Here is a 27,454-nt window from a genome sequence, read left to right on the forward strand (position 1 = left end):
TGGGTGTCCCCAGAATGTCTGTGAAGTTTCAGCTCAAAATACTCCACAGATAATTCATTATACCATGTTGTAATGCCCATTTTTGAGTGCAAGAAAAAACATGTACCTTTTTGTACATGTACCTTTAAATGCAAATGAGCTGCTGCTCCCCACCCCACTTTCCAGAAGAGGGTGGAGCCTGTATAACTCGTGTCTCGGATACTCTGCCAAAAATGTATTATTTGCATGTGTTTTAAAGCCATAACAGTTTAAACTTCTGATATATGGTTTTCTGAGTGCACACATCTGAAGCACGCACACAGAAAGCTGGCTGTCAGACATTTCTCTTACACTGTCAAATACACACAAGGTTATGTCAAAAAAACACAAAATTCACATAAACAGTCAGCTATGTCTGTGAACGTAAGGGGGAAAGAAATCACATTTGTGTATATTAGATCTGTGTATTAAAGTGACAGCAGCATAATATACAGTAAGAGTAGGGGGAAATCTGAAACTGCTCGTTTGGAGAGACTGTTTATGATTTATGGGGATTATAAAAAAAAAAAAAAATAAGTGGGTGGATTTTTTACCATTATTGGCTGGTTGTTTACACACACCTGTGTTGAAACACCTTATAAAAGTGATGTTATTGAGAGCATCTATCTGATTGTAGCTGGGTTTCCATCCACATAATTTTATGTGAATTTTTATGTGAAATATGCTTTAAAAAAAATGCATAAATTAGCTTCAGGCAGAAAAAATGTGACCAAACAATTCATTCAAAAAAGAAAATCTTTGGATCAGTATCATCTCATAGCATCTCAAACTCATTCTGAAATGCCAGAGCAAAAGCCGGTCATCAAAATGATTGGCCGCTATTACCTTCAAGAAGTGTCTGACACGTTGTTGCTCAAGACATGAGGCATCTACTCCTGATCGCCTATCTGCAAGCTCTAAACTGCAAATTTTTCTTGGACATGGGATGGAAATGCTGCATTATTTGCAAACTGTTGTTGTGATATTCAGATTTTAATTTACAGCATTCACATACTGTAAATCAAATTCTCAATTTGGATGTAAACAGCTTCTCTAATATTTAATAATCTGAATTTAATCTGAATACACGCAAGTCTGAAAAGGCAAAAAAATTAAATAGTGTTAAGAAAAACCACACAGGGGAGAACATACAAAAACGCATCTGTCCTGAGGAAACAAGGCTCTGGGCGCAGCTAAATTTAAGCAAAATTTTACGTTATTAAAAAGATCCCAGATGGGCGATGAGACACAAACTCTCTTCCTGTCTTCATGACCAATCAAAGCCCATCGATTTCTACCCAAACAGTGGGTGCAAGACTGAAGAACGTGTCCTAGTGCCAAATCAAATTTAGATTACATTAAGATTCAACACCATGACGCTAAAGAGCAGGGTTATCACGCGCATCTTATCGCAGAGGTCCGAGTGTTTGTTTTAGCAGAGGTTGGAGGGACAGAGATTGAGCAATGCTACGGATTAAACTCATTGTGACAAGGACAAGGTCTCATTGTCCTCCGACAAACTGCCGGACATTCTTTGTGGAATACTTCTAGTGCACACAAACGCCACATCAGGGTGGTCATAGGTGCATGAAGGATGTCTCTTCCTGAGCGCGGTGGGCCTTCGTTTTAGAAAGACAAGGGCAAAAGAGCTCTTTCTCTCACTCTCCCTCTCTAGGAACTCTCTTCACTCGATCCACTTCAAAGCTCAGTCTCTGGTGGTGAGACGCTGTTTAATCTCCCCCACATTACACTGGCAAACGTGTTTTAGTCTGCAAGACAAGACAGGAGAAAATGACTTGTTCATACCTGACTGGCTCCATAATATAAAATCCAATTTAAGGGGGGGTTACAGAGATAAGGGTTTCCGTCGGCGACGGTCCCATCAGCTCAGCAAACACTAAATAATGAACAATGCTGAAGCTGTCCCACCATGATAAAACACTCCATTACGGCTTCTGCACAGAACTAATGGTAATTACACCACGTCCTCCACCGCGCTCTTATTGAATTTTTATCTGCTCTGGACGCGAGTCACTCTGAAGCAGTCTTTACCCAAAAAACAGAAATAACAATAGTTTTAAAATAGCTTATTTACAGATTTCTGTGAAGAATTGGAGGAAATTCTGAAGGTATTGTGTGAAGTTTTACCGATGTAGCTGTGGTGACGTCAAACATCCATCGCAGAAGTTTCTTTGAAGTCTGGGAGTAAAGCTGAATATTCTCAATATATTTCAAGTCAATGTGACAGTATGTGTTAGAATAATTTTAAAAATGATTTACACAGACATTTGTTCTGCTTTCATGATGCTCAATCAGTTTTTCTGATGAACTAAGAAAATGTATTTCTTCAGCTCTGATAAACTGATGAGATGCAACTGGACAGTGAGGTTCAAAAGTTGAAGACACTGGGATTTAAATCTAATTTACACCTGGAAATACACAATTTAAGGAATATGCATAGAAAAAGTACTTCAAGTATACTTAAAATGTATATTAAGTATTATTTTAAAATATAATATATAATTAAAATGTATCTGGACATAAGGAAACATTGATTTAAAATGAATAGAATATATTATTTTAAAATATTATTTAATATAATAATTTAAATAAATTAATCTTAAAATTAAAAAATCTCAAATTTAACTTGAAATATGTTTCCATTATGTTTAAGGATTTATGAAAAAAAGTTTGACTAAAAGTTATGACTTGAATATGAAATTAATGTGAAATATTATATTAAAACCTACAGTACATTAATATAATTTCTAAAAAAAAAAAAAAAAAAAAAAAAAAAAAATTCAAAATGTTTTCAAAAAGGAGACATACCAAACACTAAGATTACTCAAATTTATGTTAATATTTCAATTAAATTTATCACTAAAAATGTTTGTATGATAATTTATTCTGTAAATTAGAAAACTTTTCGACTTACAATACATGGCGACACATACTTTCACAACGGCAGAACCCTCCAGCCAAACATATACAGTGCACACACTTACTGGAGCTCTGGGGCAGGTTGCTGAAGAAGCCCCTGAGGCGGGTGGCGAGCCACTCCATGCTCTCCTGCAGGTTAGCGAGAGCCTTCAGATCACTGACGTCCCTCAGAATCTCATTCTGTGGAATCAACTTATCACCCAGATTCCCTGTCAACACCTCAGACTCCTTGGCAAATGCCGCCCTGTGAGAGACAGAAAAAGAAATAATGAAAATATCCAGCCTTTAAAAAAAGCCTCGCTTGTGTTTAATCATGCTTCCGTGTTGCTTGCTAAATGTGGCCATGGTGTCGATACAGATTGATTTTAATAACAGCTCAGCACAACTGAACTGTCTGTGGTGGACGTTAATTAAACCAGTTTAGAAGTGAAAAAGATCTGTAAAGGTGAATCCTGTCATTTTTTCATGTTAAAGTATTTCTAGACCAGTTTATTGAGCAACAACAGAAGTCATTCAGAAAGTCAGTTCCAAAAGTTGTTTTTGGTTTCAAAATCCCATCCTCTACTGCCATTATAAAGCTTAGGAGAGCCAGGATATTATTTAATATAACTCTGATCATATTCGTCTGAAAGAAGAAAGTCATATACACCTACGATGGCTTGAGGGTCAGTAAATCATTGAGTAATTTTCATTTTTGGGTGAACTAACCCTTTAAGAAGGTGGACAACAAGAAGAGAGAAGGGGGCAGCAGACATCTAAAGGGGAAAAGAGATGTCGCATTTCCTGGCGGGAAGGTGTGACGAAAATATCTTGGTGTTCTGGGCACCACTGTTGGCGCAGCCTCAACACTGGCCAGATGCCCACACCGGTGCTAAAGTGTACTTTAAAAATGCTTTTTCTTACTCTCATTCTCATAACCACAGCAGCATTTGATGCTCAGCTTCACAGGCACATTCAGACGAATGGTGCTGAAACAAATCTATAAAGTCGGTATTTTCTTTGACCTCCTCCTCTACAGGTCTGTGATGAATGTGGGAGAAAAAAATCCACGTGGCTCATTTCTGAGCACTGTGAAATTCTTTAAGATAAAACGCAGCGTCTATTGAACGGAAGACTTTTTAACAAGCTTTTATCACTCTGTATAGCATTGCCATACATGTGGCGTAATCCCTCTTTAGCTGATGAAACTGTCAGGGTCATTTATATGATAAAAGCCTCCCGCTCGCCGTCTGCGTTTAGCTTCAACAGGTCGGCTAGATTGGATTTTTCTGCCCCACATAACCAGTTCATTTATTTATTGTACAATTGTAGGCCATGGCACATCCAAACCGACGGGAGAACACTTTGAGGGCAATTTTGATAAAAATGGAAGCCCCCCCTCCCTCTTGTCCAATCACAGTTTTCCTCATACTTGTGTCTTCTTTAATTCAAGTGCACACTTGAGAGGAAAAGAGAGAAAGGGAGGGAGATAGAGCGAGCAAGTGAATCGAAAACAGAATTGCGTGTGTTTGGGATGCTGGAATGTTCCGGCAGATAGTGTGATTGCCTGCAGTTGAATTTGTTCTTGTTCAAAGATGTCTGCTGAGGCTATAAGGGCTAGATTTCATCCTCTGTAACACAGAACCCTAGCAGAATACCAAAATGCACTGCTGTCTGGCAAACAAAAAATAACATTTCAACGAAGTGCAATTTTTGGAGTTGAAACGGATTGAGTACATAAGTGTGTTTATTGATCTATTTACAGGACGTAAAGGCCTGCAGATCTGTGTTACACAGCACATGTCCCCCTGACTGTGCGTTAACCTGCTCAGATGTGAGCTGATAGGAGTTGTGCGAGTGTGTTTGTATATACTGTGTGCTCTGTGATGAATCAGTGTGGAGAGCTCACATTGGGGACAGTGTGTATTTGTAGTATGTATGTGTATATTAGCATGTGCTCTCACCGTGTGAAGTCCTCTTCCTCTTCTCTCTTCTGTCTGAGCTGTCTGGGTTGGGTCATGCTGGCCCAGTTGGGCAAAGACTGCAGCAAACGGCTGATGTCTTCATCTTTAGCCCAGGATGCACTGATGGTCAACTTCTCCTCGCACTGTACGATACCCCTACAACACACACACACTACTCAATTATCTCAAAACCACTTCAGGATTAAAATAAACTGATTTAATTAAACTTTGGGAAAATGGAAAATTGTGAGTAATATTTTAATTTTCAGCCTTAACTTTTTTAAAGCTGTAAACATTGAACATTAGATTTTTTTGTTTTTAATAAATATTATATATAATTTGTTATATTTATTATATAAAATGTATATTATAAAATGTTTACATCACAAAATGTTTAAATGTTAACATTACAAATGTTATTATTATATTATATTATATTATATTATATTATATTATTATATTATATTATATTATATTATATTATATTATATTATATTACATTACATTACATTACATTACATTACATTACATTACAGGAATACAGCCAGATTTTATTTCTTTTATTTTATATATAATAAAAAAATTATATTATATTAGCTCCACAGTTCAATGTGTTTGTAAACGTGCTAAACACATTATATAATACTTCTCAGATCTCAGAAGTTAATGTAATAGCTAAAAATATTATGAAATTAATTCTCACACATTTAAATGTTCATTATCTACTGATTTGTTAAGTGCTATATAATGATTTGTTAATGACTAGTAAATGGAAGATATCATTAAGTGTTATGAAACACTGCGTAAGGAGCTAAATTAGGAACAAAGTCTGTGATTGGCTGAGGGATTGAACAAGCTCTATTTCACTTTGTCTCAAAAAATTCTGAAATATGAAAATGAACCATAGGTTCAGATAAATGTCTTCAGTATTGCATAAGCAGGCCATTAAAAGTGTGCACTGGATGACAGTTGAACACAGATCCAGAGAAGAGTTCTGATGATACAGAGAGGCAGATGAGCGCGGTTGAATGAACTGTTATTGTCTGCGATGTGCAGAATGATTGAACAGATCATGTAGAACGTAATGCAGTGCGTTTCACTCATCTTATGGCTGAGAACAAGCGAGATAGAACAAAAGAAAGACAGAGAAGGAGACAAAGAGAGGGACAGATTGGTAGCATGTGATTATTGTGTGAGGAAACGGCTGCCTCTGCACTTTCTACCCATGATTGAGCTCAGCTCAGACCCCTGCTGACTTACACATATGTGCACGGACACACACACACACACATACACACTTCACTTAAACACATGAGCAATCATTCAGTGTTTCTAATACCAAGGTTTTCAGAAATCCGTAGACCCCCTGGGGGTCTGTGAAGGTACTGCAGGGAGTATGTTGAGAAGACACTGTCTCTAACAGTGTAACTATTTCTAACTATTTAACTATTTAATTTCTAATTAACTTGTCTTTTTGAACTATTCATTAAAGGGATAGTTCACCCAAAAATGAAAATTCTGTCATCATTTACTTCCCCTCAAGTTGTTCCAAACCTGTATGAATTTCTTTGTTCTGCTAAATACAAAGGAAGATATTTGGAAGAATGCCGGTAACCAAACAGATCTCGCCCCCCCCACTGACTACCATAGTAGAAAAAAAAATACTATGGTAGTCAATGGGGGGGGGAGCGAGATCTGTTTGTTTGCAAACATTCTTCCAAATATCTTCCTTTGTGTACAGCAGAACAAAGAAATTCATACAGGCTTGGAACAACTTGAGGGGAAGTAAATGATGACAGAATTTTCATTTTTGGGTGAAGTGGTTCTTTAAAAGAACCACTTCATGAGAGTCATTTGTTCATTAATAAGACTACACTGGTCACGCTGTATGTTTTTGATTGACTAAGAAGAACTGGCTCATAAGAGTCGTACGTTCAAGAATCAGACAACTGGGTGGGCGTCTTTTTATTGCACCACATTCAATACAGACTAAAAACTCACATTTACACTGGTAAAATATGATTTTGTGTGTCACATAGTATTAATACCTGTATGCAGAATTGCAGATCTCCTTGTACTCCTTGAGCTTATCACAGACCATCTCCAGGAACTGGTTGGAGTATGCACTGAGATCCTGCATCAGACTCATTAGATCCTGAATTGACTTCTCCACAACCACAGTGCTCTGAAAACACACACAAACACACACTCAATATGATACACTCTAAAGTCAGGGCATCACCTCTATTCGTTTCTGTGAATCAGACGATTGCTTTAGAGATTCTAAATGTCGCTGTTGTTAAGGTGCGGGGGAGGTTCTGGTCTGAGGTCAGGGTTGAGTTTAAGGATGACCAGTGCAGGCGCCCTCTATAAAGGACCGTGATAGACTACAAAATGCTGCAGTCTATCTGCTCAATTGCTCGCTTTTGAGCAAACACGTCAAATTGCCTGAAAAACAAACACGATCAAAACCCTCCATTCACCTGTCAGAGCTGGACAACCCTGCTGCCGTAGATGAAGCACCATGATACAGAAACATATGACCAAGGATATTATTTTATATGTGTGGCAATGACAAACCTCCACTCATCCACATCATCCTTCAGGCACTGTGTCTTCCTCTCTACCATTTAACGATTTTACCCTGCCATCAAAGCTAATGACACTAATAGCAGAATAACTCTCCGCTCAAACAGAACAGAAGCCTGGGCACAAAATATGGCCACATTTAAACACTATGAAGGGCCAAAACAAAAGAGCCATGAGTGTTAGAATAGCCACCAACGCCAATAGTGACTGACAAAAGAACAGCGAGTGTTAGCACGCCATTGGCAGGAGGATGGTAACGATGTTGCCTAGTGCACCGAATCGTAGCTTCCTTGTGGCACTGGCACAAATGCTCTGTTTAATTGGACTCAGCATTAACTCAATCCGTCCATATCATGACACATCCTGCCCAGCAGGGGGCAGAGGCGAGTGCCCAGAGTAGTTTGTTCTTATTAGCGCATTGCTGCACATTTGACGTACAATCTGCTAATACACATATCACTGCCTGCTGCTTGCACCCCCTGCCTGAGCCCCAGGGGCGGAGAGCGAGGTAATGATCCGTGGCACTGCCCTGGCCCATCGAGCTCTCTAGCAGTAAACTGCACCAGGGAACCAAGGGGGGGTAGGGGAGAAACAACTCAGCGGGGGGACGCTAGCCTTCAAAGCTATGCCCCTGGTCACACTGGAACAAGTCCATCAACGCCATAGTGTGTCCGATTATGTGTGTGAACGAGTTTCTGGAAAAGGTTGGCATAGTGACTGGGAACTGAGAATAGAACATATCTCTCAGAAATATTCAGCATTTTGATGGTAATGATATATATATCCAAATGGAGAAAAATATAAAGAGATATGTATTTAAACTGTACATATATGTGTGTATACAGTATATGTGATAGTATTAAAATGCTGAAAAAGTATAATGTAAACACTTTTTCACAAAAGTAATGTAAGGAGGAATTATATATTTCACTGTAAACCCTAATCCTCAAAATAATTATCTGGTTTGAGTAGGGTAAACTTAAATTAAACAAATTAGTTCAATCAAATTAACTTTTATAAATATTTAGAACTTTCTTTTTCTTTTGAGTTCACAAAACTGACACATTTTAAGTTATCTGAATTGTTTCATTGTTTTGAGTTTTATGAACTTTAGACAAACTTAAATTAACTGAAACTGGGCTGGGATTTCTATTTCCCAGCATGCAGCATGCTTTGCCATGACAATTGAAAGGGAGAGTAAAAATTAAAGATTAATGTTAAGTGTGAAATTTAGTAGTGTTTAATGTTTTGTTATACTAATTTAGAAGAGTTTCTGTTATGTGGGTTTATTTTTTTGGTGTGTGTGTGGGGGGAGCATTAGCTTGAGAAAAGATATTTGTCAAATGTACTATATTGATGTACTCATTCAGCAATAATGCTATCAAAACATTGTGTTACCAATTAGCAAGTTAGCATTTACTGAATTAGCTAGTTAAAGCTAGCCAAGTTTCCACTACTAAAAATATTTAAGTTTAGATTACATGATAATTTTATGTTAAATGTATGAAATAGCTTTCTCAAATATTTTAAGTTAAGTGCAAATAAAATGTATGAATACAAAATAAAAATCTGCAAGGCCTGCTTACTTAAACTTTGAATTTCTTTACCTAAAAATGTTGATGTAACTGATTACTTCAAATTTTTTAAGTTTTGCCTACTTATTCGTGTTTACAGTGTTTAAAAATATTATTTATATGCAACAATACACGTGCAGTTTTACCTACATATATTTTTTTTTCTTCAATTAATTAAAAATGCAACACAGACACGTATATGAACATGTTTGAGTAATGGCCTAACCGATTCATAAATCAGACAGAAATTAATCAAACAGCCCAAAACTACCTTCATGTTAATGAGATTTAAACGAGTAAATAAGTCATATACACAAGTCATGGCCGGTCTAGACACAAGGAGAGATTGCAAAAGTGCCGTGGCCTTTAGGAAAGTCAATAGCCAAATAAAAAAAAGTGCATTAAAATCATAGTCAGTGTTTATGATGTTCGTTAATTTTATATTGCCAACATAATATTGAATAGATCATGCAATTTCGATATACTGTTCAGCCCTAATAAAAGCTACAGCGAATGACCAGAGAAATATCATACAGGAAGCTGCAATATTTGGTCTCTCTTTCCCTCTCTCATTTGTGTAGCTCAATATTTCCCAGTAAACAAAGTCTCTAAGCTCCATTATTCAAGTAACAAATGCCCCAGCGCTCTGCGGCACATGTCTAATTCTCCTCATTTAACACACTCATTCGTCTTAGCCCCAGAAATCATTAAAAAGTAATCAAGCTCCAGAGAGAGAGAGAGAAAGAGAGAAGGAGAGGAAAATAGAGTTAAAGGATGGATAGAAGCCTCACAAGCGAAACAGACAGACAGACGGCAAGAGCTTTAGAGAAAAATCAAACCAGCAGAGGTTCTCTTGTCTCATCGCTAGCAAAATCCTTCCTTTCTACTTAAATATCACACTGCACCATGGGAGGTTTAAGATCTGTTGCTGGAAATTTCTGCGTCTCCTGACCCATTCTTACTCAACTCACACTACAGAGCACCTTTGAATTCTTACTGGAGTACGTCCAGCCACGCCAGACTTGATTACAGTCCTGCTTCTTAGTACGGAGGTGTTTAAAATGAGCAGAGCTGCTGGAGGGAGAGTTTGCTAATGGCAGAAGGTTTAGCGCAGTACAAATGAAGAGAGTCATAATAATGAACGCTCAGCGTGCAGTGGGACTCAACTGGTGAGCGTCAATGAGAGGGAAACACAACACGCAGTGGAGCAGAGAGAACTTAACGCACATGCTTAGGGACATTCAGAGGCCTGAGTGCGTATTCACACACAAATCACACATACACACTCGCTCACACAGAATGCTAAGTAGAACCGTGAGAGTCGCAGCAGAAATGGCAGAGCTCTTCATAAATGCTGCCAATAGTATCTAAATCTATTGCAGGCAGATTTTCCCAACAAGATGAATAGATTCAGCTCAGCTCCACCCAAACACACAACAGACTGATTTATGGATATGAAGATAATATTAATGAAGGTAATAATAATAATTTTGTTTAAATTGTATTCTGAGAAGGATTTGTACTGTTTCCTGTTCTGTTTCCTCTGTTAGTATTAGTTTCCATGGTTATTCATTGATTGATTAATGCATTGCACCTGTTTCTTGTTTCCTTCATTGGTTTTGCTAATATATATTGAGCCTGTTTTCTGCTAGTCTTGGTTCCATCTTTGTCATTAATAGTTGGTTTAACTGTTCACGTTTTTTTTTTTTTTTTTTTTTTTAGATCTTTTTGCATCCTGAGTATCTTTGTTTTCTTTGAGTTTGTAAATAAAAACAGACTGCAAATCTATACATCAACCAACCATGACATATAGTTATTATTATTTCAATCATAACAATAATTATTATTTAGATCGTACATTTCCAATATATTATTATTCATTTAGACCACTGAAGTACATGCATATATAATCTTATAAAAAATAAAAAAAAATTTCCCTTTCTTACTGAAGTACCAAGTCAAATCATGTTCCTGTAAATTTAACTTTTATTTAAAAAAAAAAAAACTGAAGTGAAATATAATTGGTTCATGTAACTGTATTTGTCCTTGTCAAGAGAGTCTTTGACCTAAAGGAACAAATTTTAATTATGTTAACAGTAACTGTAGTTGAACTCAAACTTGAACATGGTCAGTGATCAGGCTTTAAATAACCATACGCAAATGTCAGACAACTACTGTATAAAATTTAACAATTTCAGGTAATAGGTTTCAAGATCTGGTGTTGTAGAACCCTATATAGCCACAACATTGAGAAAAATTTGGTTAAACAAGCTGCTTTACACAGTTTGTGCATCAAAGTTACTTTAATGAGAAAATTTCCACTGTCTCTTGTTATAATCAGTCAATGTGAAAAGCTGTCTTTTTTCCTTTTTTTTCAATTAAATGAGGAACGTTTTGACTAGATACTTTGACTTTTAATTGAGTAAAATTTTGACAGAAAAACTGCAGTGTAAGCAGAGATCTCTTTATACAGTTCAAGCAGTTGTACTGAGATACAGGATTCACACACACCTTTGGAACAAACCACCAACAAATTATTCTTACATTTTAAACTCTGCCTTAAATATTAAATAGCTGAGCGATTTTATTTATTCTACTGAGCATTCATTACACATATTATTTAATTAGATAATATTTATAATAAATTGTAATGTCAGAAAAGATTGGCCTCAGCTCCCAGAGCATTATTATTATTTTTTTAATTTTATTATTCAACCCTCTACAATGCGAGTAAATCACTCGCATGTGTGACCAAATTTCACGAGAGGCGATTAAAAAATGTATTTAATTAGCCAATGGCTAGTAAATTGTACGATTACAGTCACCTGTAATTGAGTTAGAGGCGAAAAAAAATACGTTTAGCGCAGATATAATTTCCGAGAACATGCAGGGCTCGTTGACAGAACTGTCCCTGTCCTGATCGGACCAGTGCTGAGTCGTCATGAAAGTTTATCATTTGCACGCATTTTTAAGCCTTGCCAATTCAAACATTCAAGTGCAAAAAAACGCGAAAGATAACTCGCACGCGCTGTGTGAAAAATATTGTGCGCGCAAACAGCACATCCGAAGCACACACCCAGAAAGCCACATCTGACAGCACGTGAGTACTGAATTGAGCTCTCTTTCACGTCTTCTTGCGCTTGAACAGACAATTTCACACAAAATTGTTAAAATGCAGATCTTGGCGACTATCCTGGTAAACATAGTCGGTTATGTCTTAAGTGAATGTAAACAGTTGAGAAAGTAAACGCGTGTGTATCAGTATATTGGATATATCAGTATATAAGTGACAGCTGCCTAATATTCCTCCTGTTGCCTGTGTTTTTAATGTTAATCAAACAACAGATTTGCTGCAAAAAATCACTCAATGCTCTTAACTGAATAACTTGAAATAAATAATAAAAAAAAAAGCCAATTTACTAGCCAATGGCGACTTGAGCTTCACTGTGTCCGTAGAGGGTTGTTATTATTATTTTACATCTTCGAAGTACATATTTCACTGGTCAATTTAATGTAAATATATAACCTTTAATTTATGAATGAATGAATTAATTAATTGAAAGGGCTCCACACTCCCAGATAATTTCTTGCTGATATGAAATATTAAAGGGGTCCTTGATTATGATTTCACTTTTTTTTTAACTTTAGTTAGTGTGTAATGTTGCTGTTTGAGCATAAACAACATCTGCAAAGTTACGACACTCAAAGTTCAATGCAAAGGGAAATTTTCTTTTACAGAAATCACTTTTTAAGGACTACAACAAATGGCTGGTAGGGACTAGAACAAGCTTCTTCCTGACAACCCCAAAATTTATATAAACACACAACACAGGGTGTGAGGCCATGTTGGGCTGCTTTAGAGAAGAGGAAGAGTTGTTGTAGTAAAACCAAAGTGCGAGCTGTTTAAGCTCCGCCCTCCTCTGGAAAGTGGGCCAGGAGTAGCAGCTCATTTGCATAAAGTGACACACACAAAAACTGAGTGTTTTTGCTCATACCCAAATAGGGGCAAAATTGACAAGCTATAATAAATGATCTGTGGGGTATTTTCCATTTTTAATATTGTATTAACTTCTCCATGCCTGGAAGTCACAATTTAAAATCCCTTAACATTACCGGGTTTTCCAAGACCGTGACAACACTGAATCCAATTCAGAATGGTTGACAAGCTGGTGGACAGATGTTGAGATGAGGCTGTGTGTGTTTAAAGAAGGTTCACGGGCCATGGGTTTTCTCCATTAATCCAGTTCTGACCCCATAGCACAGAGTTCAGAGCATTTAACCCGAACCGTTCCGGCACTTCAATTACACCTCAACAGACACAGACACACATACAGGCACACAGACACACACAGAAACACACACACAAAACACCAGCGGGCTACAAATACAAATATTTATACATTGATGTGCATACATGTAAACATTGGCAGAATGCACAGTAAATGAATTTGGTAGAGCCCTTTCTTGTGGTCTTAGAGGTGAGAAAAACATGCAGAAACACACAAGCCTCTCCAGGGTAAGGGAGTGTAATGCACGAGAAGGGCAGCGGTGCGACAGTTCATTCATCACTGTCAGTGTGACCGTAACACCACTGAGACCCACAGACATGCACACACGTGCCAACATGACCCTGCCACTCAACCGCAAGGCAACTGTATGGACAGATGCAGATGCAGGAGGTTGCGTCTGTTGCTCTTTAAAGGGTTAGTTCATACAAAAAGAAAACACTGTCATTATTTATTCAATCTTATGTTATTCTAAACCCATATGACTTACTTTCTTCAATGCAGAATGCTTACATCATGTTTTTTCCCTACAATGCAAGTGAATGCATATTGGGACTGTGAAGCCCCAAAAGGACAAAAAGCACCATAAAAATGGCCCATATGACTTGTGCACAAGTATTTTGAAGCCATGCAATATATTTAAACACATAATGTAAATATGAGAGCTATTGTAGAGGGAAAGAATAAGGGGAAGAAATGTTATTATTTTATAAAGTAGTATTTATTACATTTTATTTTATTACTTTTTATTTGAAAAAGTATTACATTTTATAATATTTATTATGTTTAAATAATTTATCATTACATTTTATAAGGGGAAAAAGCCATTTTTCATCATTTTTATTTTTCATTATTCACTTTCATTGTAAGAAAAAGAGAGCAGGTTAAAACATCTGACTGAAAATCTGTTATACAGGAACAACATGAAGGTGGATAAGTCATGAATTTTTCATTTCTCTGTGAACTATTCTTTCAAGTTTCTATTATACCTCTCAGCATTCTGCATCTGACATTGTTTGAGTCAAACTGAGGTGAAGTACAGGCCAAACACACAAGTGCAAACCGCAAACATGCATGACATGTGTAGCAACTAAATGTAAGCCTGTCATTACTTCTAAAGCGAGGTGTGTGAGTGACAGGCTCGAACAGCGAAACAAACTGAGCGGCACAAAAGCGCCAGGACTGCACTTCCTGCCGTAAATCCGCTGGCAGCAGGATTAAGCCTGTTTTATTAGAAGTGATTTAAATAAAGGTACACCGGCTCTGGAGGAGAGCTGATTACTGAACAAATGAATACAACAGTGCTCAATCCAAATGTAAATCCACATTCATCACAACTGAGGATCAATCTAAGGGCATAAACAGAGGGTATGCGCATGTGCATTGGGTTCATTGCGAGCTTCTACCAAATCAAGGGTGAATTTGTGCCAAAATATCACAGATTTTGATTGAACGCACAATCTTTGACAAGAAAGACAAAGATTTTGTGTATCCACCTCTAACATTGTACCTCCAAACACCACTTACTATCTCTTGCTTTCTTTTTCGGAGTTCCTCAAAGTCATACTTCAGCATAATAATATAGAACCACACATAAATACTTCATAAATGTAGCAGCTCTGAGATTCAACTTTATGCTTATTTCTCAATAACGCACACATGCTCACATACACCCCCTGAAATAGAGCCATATGGGGCTAATGGTGCAGAGAGGGGAACAAACAGAAGGCAATGATATACACATTATCATTATGGAACGGATGTTTGTGTACCCACATATGCACGCACAAACCCTGCAGAAACACCCCAATGCACTGGAAATATATGGAAATATATTAAAATGACTTAAAACAGCCAAAGTCTGCACTCTGAGCAGTTCTCTTCAAATTCAAAGTTTGGTAAGGTTCTTACTATAGGCCTTAAGAAATGCTTGCTTTTCTGCACTTGGCTTTATAGCATATCTGGCTACATTTGAACTTTTTTCTTGTTTTAGTTCCATAGGCAGAGATTAGCTTTGCTCAAACTAAAATAAAACCACAGTCCGAATTCAGGCTGCAGCTGGTGATAATCGTTGTCAGTCTCTTCCACACTGTCAGTTCAGGTCGGGGTGCAGCCCAAGGTTAGGCCAGTGTCGGTGGGGGAAGATCACTGGCAAAAAGAGGGACTGTATTCGGCCCACAGGTGAAGAAACACACTCAGCAGGCAACTCTGGTGCAGTCAAAGCCCAAAAAAAACTAACGCTGGCCTGAGGGAGGAATCCAAGACAGAACAGAGGAGTTCTGAGGTAAAGACTGAAAAGAAAAAGCAGAAAAAAAGCAGGAGATGGTAACAGTGCCCTAAAGGACAGAAGAAAGAGTGCACACTGCATCACTGTCAGCTGAATCTTAATAAATTTCATCAGTTGAATTGAAAGGACTGCAGTCTTTTGAAGTAATAACATGAATTTACCACATTAATCTAGTTCAGGTCTTGAGTCGGCTGACCAACACTTTAAGGTGGAGGTTCTCAAACTGCAGGGGGTGAAGAAAGGTTAGAAGGGGTCATGAAATGATTTATTGTCATCATGGGAAAGAGACTCTATATAATTATGTGGCATATTAGCAAAAGTGTTAGAAATCAATAATTCATTAAACACTAAATTATTCTATGGATTCTGATGTCTGCATTTCCTGTAACTTTATATAATAATGTCACTTGAACGACCATGGAGTCCATCAGTGACACAGACGTTCTCTATTCAGACAGGTTAAATGCATCTGTGACCTGTGAGAAAATATTTTTTGGTTGTGAGAGACCTTCAATATCTGTTTACAAAGATTTCCCAATCCCAATCCCATTCTATCTATCAAAAAATAAAATAACATAAAATAAAAAATCCAATACAATGCAAAAAATAAAATAAAATAAATAAAAAAAATCCAATACAATATATATATATATATATATATATATTAAAAAAAAAATCCAAACATAATCACGGCAACTTGCAGGCCATTATTTTGATCTTGATGTTCATATGTGTCTCTGTACAGACAAGAGTTCCTGCAGATTTAAACAAGGTCTAGACAACACCACCCAAACCTGAATCATTCTGTGATTGGCTGTTTTTGTGGTGATGAGAAGTCCCTAATAAAGCTGCACGCCGTCTGTGTGCCACACCAAGCTGTGCTCCTCTAATGGAGCCGAGCACTACAAGATGCCAATCAACAGATATCTCACAGACATACACACACACACACACAGACCAAATATACACCCCCACACAATAAAGACCCTACAAACAAAAAGGTCACTCTCATTAGTTCAACTCTAGACTGATGTGTAGGAGTGCGTTTGTGTGTGTTGATGGTGAATACAGTGTGATTAAAAAGGTCAGCTTCATTAGCAAAGCACTGGTGGCAGCTCAAGTCCACATTTCAGAATGAGCTCTGAATAAATGGCAAAGACAGACAGTAAATCACATCTCTAAAAACAGACTTGTGAATAAAACACAGCCCTATATATTCTGACAACATTATAGCTCCAACCATGAATTCCCTAAAAAATGCAGGCTTAAAATACCTATACTGAGATCTCCTTTGTCTGAAATAACTTAATATTATAAATAATATTTGTAGATTCTTGGAAAACAAGGGGCCTAACATTGCGGCAATTAAGATATCAAAACTACTTGGTTACACTTAACATATGTAAATAATTACCAGTGTTATTGTAGTTATATTTATTATATTATATTAGTATTATTTATTATATATTCGTATAAGTCTGTGTGCATGAATAACAATGTAAACCATAACCAAACACAAATTTTCAATATTTTGGCCAAGACTGTCATTTTTCACCAACGTCAGCAAAAATCAAGTGTGTGAGTATAAGCGTTCATGTAAGAGGTGTCTGGACATATGGCCCCTGTAAGCAGCACCGTGGATCCCATGGTGGGGAAGATTAATAGAGCCAATCTCCAAACAAGCCACACAGTGACCCCCCAAAACATTTCTAATGAAATGAATCCATCAGTGGGCCCTGGACCTGAAGATAGCATCAATGGAACAGATCAGCAAAGAGAAAGAAATGAAGAGCAGTTTAAGGACGAGAGCAGGCAGAGCATAAGTGGCCAGGCCTTCTGATATCACTGGCCTTGTTGTCATACTAGACAGAGTGAGGACAGTCAACTTGAGCTTCCAGCACAGGGGTGCTGATAGCAGGGGCTGTTCGTATTTGAGTGATCCTTGTGCTTGAAACAACAACCGGTAATGCTAATGCAGAAACACCTTTCTCTGCCAGAGCACACGGCTGTCAACTTTCATATGTGCCAAGAAACCATTCTCCAACTTTTCATTACAAACAGAAAAAAATGCTATTGTTTTTAATTAAGTTTAACAATTAGGCTAACTAAGTGTCTGCTCTCTATTAAATATATATACACACAGTATCTCATAAAAGTGAGTACACCCCTCACATTTCAGCAACAATTTTATTATGTTCTCAAAGGACAATTCTATAGAAATGAAAATTGGATATACTTTAGAGTAGACAATGTGCAGCTTGTATAGCAGTACAGATTTACTGTCCTCTAAAAATAACTCCACATACAGCCATTATTGTCTAAATAACTGGCAACAAAAGTGAGTACACCCTAAGTGAACATGTCAAAACTGTCCAAAGTGTCAATATTTTGTGTGAGCACCATTGTTATCTAGCACTGCCTTAATCCTCCTGGGCATGGAATTCACCAGAGCTGCACAGGTTGTTGCTGGGATCCTCTTCCACTCCTCCATAATGACATCACAGAGCTGCTGGATGTTAGACACGTGGCACTTCTCCACCTTCCGCTTGAGGATGTACCACAGGTGCTCAACAGGGTTCAGGTCTGGAGACATACTTGGCCACTCCATCACCTTCACCTTCAGCTTCCTCAGCAAGGCAGTTGTCATCTTGGCGGTGTGTTTGGGGTCATTATCATGCCGTTCGGCCCAGTTTCTGAAGGGAGGGCATCATGTTCTGCTTCAGAATGTCACAGTACATGTTGGAATCCATGTTTCCCTCAATGAAGCAGAGCTCCCCAGTACCAGCAGCAATCATGCAGCCCCAGACCATGATGCTACCACCACTATGCTTGACTGTAGCCAAGACACAGTTTTCTTGGTACTCCTCACCAGGGCGTCGCCACACATGCTGGACACCATCTGAGCCAAACAAGTTTATCTTAGTCTCATCTGGCAGCACTCATGCATCTGTTTTTTGAAGCCAGCTTCTGCACCTGACGCACAGCACAAGGTCTCAACTTCTTTGATTCAACTTCTTTGGCCTGTTCTGAGTGGAACCCGTCTTGGAAAACCTCTCTCAATGACCCTGGCCACTGTGCTGTAACTCAGTTTCAGGGTGTTACCGATCTTCTTATAGCCTAGTCCATCGTTGTGGAGAGCAACAATTCTAATTCTCAAATCCTCAGAGAGTTCTTTGCCATGAGGTGCCATGTTGAACATCCAGCGATCAGTATGAGAGAATTGTACTCAAAGCACCAAATTTTAACTGCTCTAATACAAGATACACACATTTGTATGGTCATGTCAAGCAGACAAAAACATGAACATGATGAATGTTATACAAGCAGCACATTGAATACTCTAAAATATATCCAAGTTTCATTTCTATGGTATTGTCCTTTGAGAAGACATACTAAAATGGTTGCTAAAATGTGAGGGGTGTACTCACTTTTGTGAGATACTGTGTGTATAAATATATATATATATATATATATATGTATATATATACACATTTATATATATACACACATTTATATATATACATATATATATCATTTATAAGTGAATGAAGTGAGTGGAGCCGTGGTATCAAGGCCCCGCCCACACTCCTGCAGAATTGGTTAGTACAGTTTACTGCAGAACAACTAATTATGTCTGTGTGAAGAAAACAGTTATGGAAATGTAGAAATTGAAGATGAAGCTCTAATCTCCTCCCGAAAAAATTGTGTTGGTGCCTCAGTGACTACTTAGCTAAGAGAAGATGTCAATATCAGCTGTCAATCATGACGTCAAACCCCAGTTTTTTTATAGCAACAACTAACTAAACCCAAACTTATTTAAAAACAAGCACTTTAATTTACATCAGCATGATAAAAACGACCTAAAATGACAGAAACCATATTTGGAAAATTATTTAAAGTGTAATTTAATTGTTTAGTTTGTCTCACGTCCCATTTGATTACATGCAGAGGGCGGGATTTATGAGCTATACTGCATCCAGCCACCTGGGGGCGATTGAAAAGTTTTGGCTTCACTTTTCAGGACTTGTGTGGCATACTTCGATTTTACAAAAGAAAAAGGTGACACTGGGTTATAGCAAAAAGTTTAAAAATGCTGACAATAACTTACATAAAATCTGTCCTGAGATTTCCTCCTTTGCAGTATTGCAAGTAAACGGGAGTGGGTGTTTGTGTGTGTGTGTTAACATGTTTCCTGATGGCAAAGAGCAGTATATTTAATGTTGTGAAACTAAAAGAAAACCCCCTTTCCCTACGGATCAATGCCCCACTTCTCCCAGGCTGATTTCTCATAAAACACCTGCTGTAACATCCGAGCCATGGCACCTGGAATACACAGACATGCACCCATAAACACACACCCACATCTCTTTGTCATCATTTCCTTGACCACAGGAGAGCACTACTTTAAGCATCATTTGCCTCCTCCATTTGGTCTAAAATGCATCACAGAGGCAATAGACAATCTGGAGAGAAGCCTCACTCAACTTCATGGCTTCTCACAGGATGAATGGCTGTTCAGTCTGAGAAGAGGGTCAATTTTCTTGCACCTTCTCAATGACACACTGCATTAAATTCTGGGAGCTGGAAAACTAAACTTTTGGTTCATACTCCAGAGATAACTTCAGATGAAATGAGACTTTTCCATGTATTTTGTTGTCAGAAACAGAAGTAATAGACACGCTGTCAAATTGCTCTTACAGTCTCGCTCTGCACATGCTAATGAGGCACAGGGGGCGGGGGTTAAATCCTCTGATCTGACCAATAGTAGCAGATAAAAGCCAGAGCCAAACCTTTGGCAGAAGTTTCTTTAGTAAATTTTCCTTCAGTTTCACAACTTGTAAATTTGCTTGAAATGCAACAGACCATTTGGTGAGTAAAAATTTTATTTACTTATTAAAGCCAAATTTTACCCACATTTGGTGCTTGGCAAATGTTCATTTTGGACCCTGATACAGATGGATGTGGAGCAAATGCTTTCCAAATGCTGTACCGATTTTCTTTCAAAATCAACAGGCAATTTGCAAAGGCGGACACAAATAAATACACAGACATGTTTAAGAACACAAACAGCTTCACACACTAATACAGCTCTTCATAAAGGAGTTCATTAAATGCCTCCTTGAGGAGCAAACTCTCGTTCGTGTGCGTCTCTCTAACACACACACAGACCACGACCCAGGATATGGTTCTACAACAGTACAAAGCAAAGGGCCGTGCCACACGGACTGTCAGGAGCAAAGCTGTGGCACCTTTGATTGAAGGTAATTAAAACAGAAAAAAAAAAGCCAAAACAAAAGAGCATTTTATGGAGCTCCCGCTATCCAGAGAGTCACTCATTAGCCCAGCAGGGTAATTAGCAAGATGCCGCAGTCCTCGTTAAGGAGAAATCATAATCATAAACAAATGGCTGTGAGCTTTTGGTGTCTTCCCCTCTGTAATAAACTGCCACTGTTCTCAAAATGAAAGCAATGCTAAGACGTACAACATTTGAACACACAACTTAGAGAGACTTGTGATGACAGGTCTCAGTTTAAAGAGTAAAAGGGGCCCATAATGGCTCTCATCTGAGTTATATCAGAGATCTAAACTCATCACACTCGGCACAATGGCATTCTTGCCCTTATATATTTGCAAAGAGAGCTTCTCATGAGGTTAATTGACCAGATCATGGACTCTGAACGCAGAAAGACATTGAAATAACTCAGATGTACATGCACAGTTGCACATGCATACACTCAGGAACAAACAGAAGCGTACAGACAAACATAGAAGACAATATCTGTTACACTGAATTAGTGTAGGATTTACTTTGAAACAATTTTTCACTTAGAAACTGCTAGTAAATTTCACAAATAATTACAAAGAAGTGTAGAAAGACTGAAAACGTACTCCAATAATCTTTGTTTTGTTCTTTGAACTTCGAAAAGCAATTTTTTTTTACAGTGTAAGCAGCTTCTTCAGAGCAGTACTACAATAATTATAATATAATATAATTATAATATAATATAATACAATATAATATAATATAATACAAGTAAGCAATAAGGTACGAGAGGCTGTGCTTAGAGACCTTATTGCTTTTATAAAACGGTTACCACACAATACAAATATTAAAGCCAAAAATATGTATCAATGCAACTTTCATGAAGTAAACTTTCACTGAAGCTTTCCTTCCGTCGGGAAAAATAGTCCCTGACCGTGAATAGCAACAGAAGTTACATTATTACGCCATTAGATGGCGGCAAAGACTGTCTTTATGAGTGTGTCAGTCAGTAGCGAAGACTTTTACATTGAAAAGAATTGTTGTGAACATGGAACAAGACGCAACTGACAAATGCTTTGACTAGCGCTGTCAGTCACGGGAAAACCCCTTAACTGTTAAAAGATAATGCAGCGGCTATTTAAACAGATTTTTTATTAAGAACATAGGACTGACCTGAAGGAAGATGCTAAATCTGAATGCAGGTAATAAACTTGCTCACTCGATCTCTTTCTCACAATTCTCTTCTACATAATACAGTAAGATTCAATGAACAATATCAATTTAGGGTGTTGTGTAGTGATACACAGAACTGTTGGGTGTAGCGGTCATAGCCGTGTTTTATTGTGAATAAAACACAGCTATTGACCAATCAGAATCAAGGACAGGAACTAACCGTTTTATAACATAATATAATATAATATAATATAATATAATATACGCTTAAAAGCGTCACAACTAATTATTTTAAAATTATTTTTAATTTGCTTGTTATACCAACTATAGCAAGCAAATACTGCAAAGGTGAGAAGAGAGACAGTACTCAATCCCTTTGCTGATGAACTAAGCACATACAGAGGTCTCAATGGCAATAAAAGTTTGTACTTCCTGTGCTAGCAGGAAGAAGCCCTTGGAGAGATGGACAGCTGGCAGCGGGTCACCACGGCGCAGAGCTGTGTTATATAAGCTGCACTTAACTGCTGATTCCAGGTCAGCCAGGATCAAACACAATTTCAGCTCCAATTATGATATACGGTGATAGGGGGGTAGGTGGCCTTCATTGGCACTCACGGGAGAATGAAGGAGAAGAGACGGGAAGAGAAAAAATAACCTTCCCCCTCTGTGCAATTCAGAAGGGAAAACAATCAGACCGTGCTTTTGTACACTTGACCGGTAGGCAAATGCTGTTTGAACAGTTAGTCTAATAAACGGATCGACTAATGAAAGGGAAGAAGAGCTGGAAGAAGCAAGGATGAAAAACAAGGGTGTATTATCTTTCTATATTGTATATGCGAGTGTGTGTGTGCTTACTGTATAAAAGAAAACAAAAAAAGATACCTGTAGAACAGGTCTTTGAACTCCCAGGTTTTTCATAGTGTCAGCACTGGCCAGGATCTTGAGCGGGTCGGACACCTTGGTCACAGCCTCAATCTCCTTATTGGTCTCGGTGCGGACCTGGCTGAGGAACAGGTCATTGATGTAGTAGGTGAGGAAGGTGCGTAGCTGACATTGCTTGGCCTGAGCAGGACCCATACGGGACTCGATCTCCTGAATGAATCTGATGACACAAAGAAAACAAAGCATTTTTATTAAATGACAGAGACACGTCTATGCAAGGTCTGACTAAGTTTGCAGAGCTGAGGCCTAATGGTTAGCACATTGTGCAGTGGTGCTGATGTGGGAAATGTGGGTTCGAATGCAATGTACATTGTGTCCCAATCATTTTCTGCCATCTATCCACTTTTTTGCGTTTTATTTCAAAATTTTATACAAATTTTCTTATAACAAATTATATTATTATCATATAGCAATTTGAGATAAAAATTAAGAATTTATAATAAGAATTTTAAATAATGTACATATTAAAATAATTTAAAGCTGCAGTTCGTAAGTTTTGCCTCTTTGTCCATGGGTTGCGCATCGGCATGGCTCCACAACACGGATGAATCTAATGTTTTCTGTCAGTCACCACATCGGTGTGGATACTTTACTTCGGAATCACAGATTCTACATCTTGGAAGTATGACCAAAATAAGTATTTTCACTGGAAAATGTCATCTGAACAAGTAACAAATCTGCCACTTTTGTTCTGACCAACTGAGGAAAAAAAGCATTACAATCTTGCTGCCAATGGTGATTAAATCTAACGATCGCTTAGCTCGGATCACGTCAAACCATGCAAATTATTATTATTGTTAAATTTTGTGCTCAAATAGTTAATGTTAACTACATCAGCATTGCGTGACTATGTGTATTTAGTGTGTATTTGCATTACATGTAGATTTCAATTACTGTAGCCACTCCGCTACTGCTCAAAAATTGTGAGATAAAAAATTTTGGATAATTTTTAACTAAAAAAAGTTACGGACTGCAGCTTCAATTTCAGAATTTTTTTTTTTTTTTTTTGTGTGTGTGTGTGTTCCGGTCATTTTCAGGTTTAAAATTTGATTTTTAATCCAAGATCTTCAATGAGGTCTCAGACCTGTATTAAAAAATAAATAAAAAACAAACATGAGTGCCATTTCTGGCTTTTAAATACTGCACACACCATGTGTGTCGTAGAGGGAACAAGACAGGTGTTGAGCAGGGATGGGCCGTTGCGTACGAGCAGACAGAGGCTCATAGATCAGCAGGAACACTGATTTATCACTACGAGACTACAGCTGCACAACCCCCCGACTCTAAACACCTCCCTCAGCACTGCACAGCCAATTAGTCAACCCAGCAGAGGGGAGCCCATCCACACATGTGCACGTTTATGTATGTGTGTGTGAGACATTAACAGTGGAAGCATGGCTCAGCCCTCAGTAAGCAACAACTCTACCACTTATTTACGTGAAACATTGCAATTACAAACCTAAAAACCAACAAAGAGGAAAATGAGGCAGGCCGCTTCATGGTTTTTGTCATACTTGAAGCCATTGAAACATTGTCAATTATTTTACTGTCTGACTATGTTTATTAAAGGAAACACTGATGCATGAGTCCTAGATAAATGATAAATAATATCACCTTGGTAACAATGAAAAACACATCAGTGTTAATAAGCATAATATATCAGTACCATATTGTTTTTTAACATATCTGTATTGGACAATATTGGATATTTAATTCTGCATGCTCGTTTATCCATATTTTTTTTTTACTCACTTAAAGTTAATCCTGATATTTGTCATTCCTGAACTAATTAAAACATTGTGAATCATTTTATTGTCTTACTATGTTTGTCACGCCTGTTTAGGTTTTGTTCATGTCCATGTTCTCATGTCTTTTCATGTTCTCTAAGGTCTTTTATTTTGGAACTTGGATTCCCTGTTCCCCTCATGCGATCCTGTCATGTGCTTCCCCTGTTCATGTGTCTTGTTTTCATTGGTTCCTTTGTTTCAAGTTCATGTTTTGTTTCATGTCAGGATTGAGTTTGTTTTGTTTTACGGTTTTGGATCTTCACCATAGGCGACGATTTATGTTTCTGCCGGTGGGTGACCACACTCCATACCCCCAGGTGCTCTGTGTGTTATTTCATCAGTCAATCAAGGAAGTCTGGTGGCTGATAGCTTCTGGCAACATAAAATCCAGGAGTGAAGACAATTCTAGAGAAAGTTCACGAGTGCACAGGACAAAGTTTGAGCATGCAGATGTAATATCTGAGTGAGAGCAGGGCCATGAGGCCAAGTTTTTTGTACATGGATGTGGTTTCGTGTTACAATAATGCACTCACATTTGTCATTAAAATAACATCATAGAAACTGCCACAAATGAACTTGAAAAATGAGAAGAAAGTCGTGTCTGAAAGCTGCAATTGATTTTTTTTATTGATTAAAATGAATGGAGAATATCTCGTGTTTTTCTGTGGGTGCTTGACCATTTCGGTGGGATCGGCACCAATGATCTACACTGTTGTAAATAAACTACACTTGAGTTCTCTTCAACATCGTCTTCATCTTCTCCATGTAAGCTAGCGTTACAATGTTTATTAATGAAAACAATGACACATGTAAAGGGCACAACTTTAAAATTGGTGCATTCTTAATCAGTATAACAATTTATCAACAACATTGATCATTTGGTTAAGCTCAAACACTTTGAAAGAGGAACTATGAACATCCAGAATGAAAAATACAGACAATTGTATGGTGTCTGAGTTTCAGTTTGTTCTGTGTATCGTGTAATAGTGGAGCTCTGCAGCCAGGACTGTATATAATATACGGCAGGGCTTTTCAGGACCCTCTTGAATAATTTGGCATGGTTAGAAATACAGACAAAGATAATAGCTCAATCTCCACTTCATTATGTCACCAATATAAATGTCCTCTATAAGAATTATTCACACCAGATGGTGTCTCTTACTTTCGCTCCCATCCGTCTAATAGACACACTGTTATATGTGCACACAGTAACACACACACGCGTATCGTGGGTGCTGCCTTCATGTGATCATCTTGCTGTGTTAATATTTCATTCCATAAGTCTGTCTGATCAATGATCTCATGAGGTAAATGGAAGATGACAGCTGCTATACAGGCTCGTTGGCTCTCTCAGCTAATCGAGTTTTGTTTCATCCTAAATTCAGAGAAGAAAAACGCATCAGGGACATCATGAGCGTGAACACAATGACCGTCATGACAGAAGTGGCTGTTACAGGAAGAGCCACAGAACAACCCGGAAACATCCAATGACCTGCGAGACACCAGTTACTACAGCAAAGAAGATAATTCATATCAGACATAAACAAATAAAAAAAAGCTTGTTTTGAACTCTATAATGGATCTGAATGATTCACTGACTCACTCAAATTACTATATATGTTTCATGAATCTTTTTTGAATGACTCATTTCAGAATTGATTCATAAGAGTCATTTGTTCTCAACTCAGACATTATGGCTCACGCTGTTGAAACAAGATGATATCTAAGAAAACCATATATTTTCTCAACCGTTGACAATAGTCCCACATTTTACATTTTTCATTTCATATCTGACAAAAAAATGTAGTTGCCATCTGGAGCTCTGCTTAAGCGCTAGTCATGATTCTTATAAAGGAACCTCAGACAAACTTAAAATTGTTCATCCTACTGGGACATAAGAAATAAAACACTCTTTTTCTGCGTTTGATCTGTGGCACGCTGCATTAGGCAGGTGTGGAGAAGTTGGCGCTCCTCTCAGCAATCGCATATAATGTGTGAACAGCATGTGAGTGTATAACCAGGCTTGAATGTGCTGAGAGATGTTTGAAAACAAGATGAAGAAGACTTTGTTGGAGGATGGAAAAAAAAAGAATGAGGACAGTCCAAGGGTGGAAAAATAGAGCAAGGAGGGCAAAACTCAGACGTATAATATAATATAATATAATATAATATAATATAATATAATATAATATAATATAATAATAAATATACGAAAACTTCCACTGGGGAGCGAATTGCAACAGTAGTCTCTAGATGCCACAGACAGTGAAAAGGCAATTTTAAAAGTTCAAATTCTGCAAGTTCAATAAGGGGCAACCTAACAGTCTTAACATAAAACCTCCAAATTGCTTTAAAACAGGGACAAAATGTCTGAAAGCTCCAGAGCGCAACACACAGCTGTGTCTAGCTTCATCTCCACAGTGAAAGAAAGAAAGAAAGAAAACATAACAGCACGGTTTATGTGTTTACGAGTCAGCGTCGGGTAGATGAAACTGATGTGGGATCAGAGCAGGAACAGTCACCATACAGAATGAGATATCTATAAGCATAACTCACAGCTAATAAGGGGATTATGGCATGTAATCAAAGCTGGGGTCCTTTACGTTCTTCACTGAAATACAATTACTGCCGTGTGATCGGGACATAACTGTT

The 27,454-nt window shown here is 37.8% G+C and overlaps 1 protein-coding gene across 1 annotated transcript in view; it reads right to left on the bottom strand.

Annotated features, from left to right (window-relative positions):
* The window catches only part of exoc4 (exocyst complex component 4), a 129,871-nt gene that overhangs the window by 19,455 nt on the left and 82,962 nt on the right, over window positions 1–27,454 (bottom strand). Inside the window, exons 11-14 of the mRNA XM_051890766.1 lie at window positions 22,956–23,175; window positions 6,950–7,086; window positions 4,902–5,057; window positions 3,024–3,202 (exon numbers count right to left, since the gene is read on the bottom strand). Coding sequence (XP_051746726.1) covers window positions 3,024–3,202; window positions 4,902–5,057; window positions 6,950–7,086; window positions 22,956–23,175 — 692 coding nt within the window. The remainder of the gene's footprint in view (window positions 1–3,023; window positions 3,203–4,901; window positions 5,058–6,949; window positions 7,087–22,955; window positions 23,176–27,454) is intronic.

Source organism: Ctenopharyngodon idella, chromosome 4 (assembly GCF_019924925.1).
Source record: "Ctenopharyngodon idella isolate HZGC_01 chromosome 4, HZGC01, whole genome shotgun sequence".
In the NCBI taxonomy this organism is placed as follows: Eukaryota; Metazoa; Chordata; class Actinopteri; order Cypriniformes; family Xenocyprididae; genus Ctenopharyngodon; species Ctenopharyngodon idella.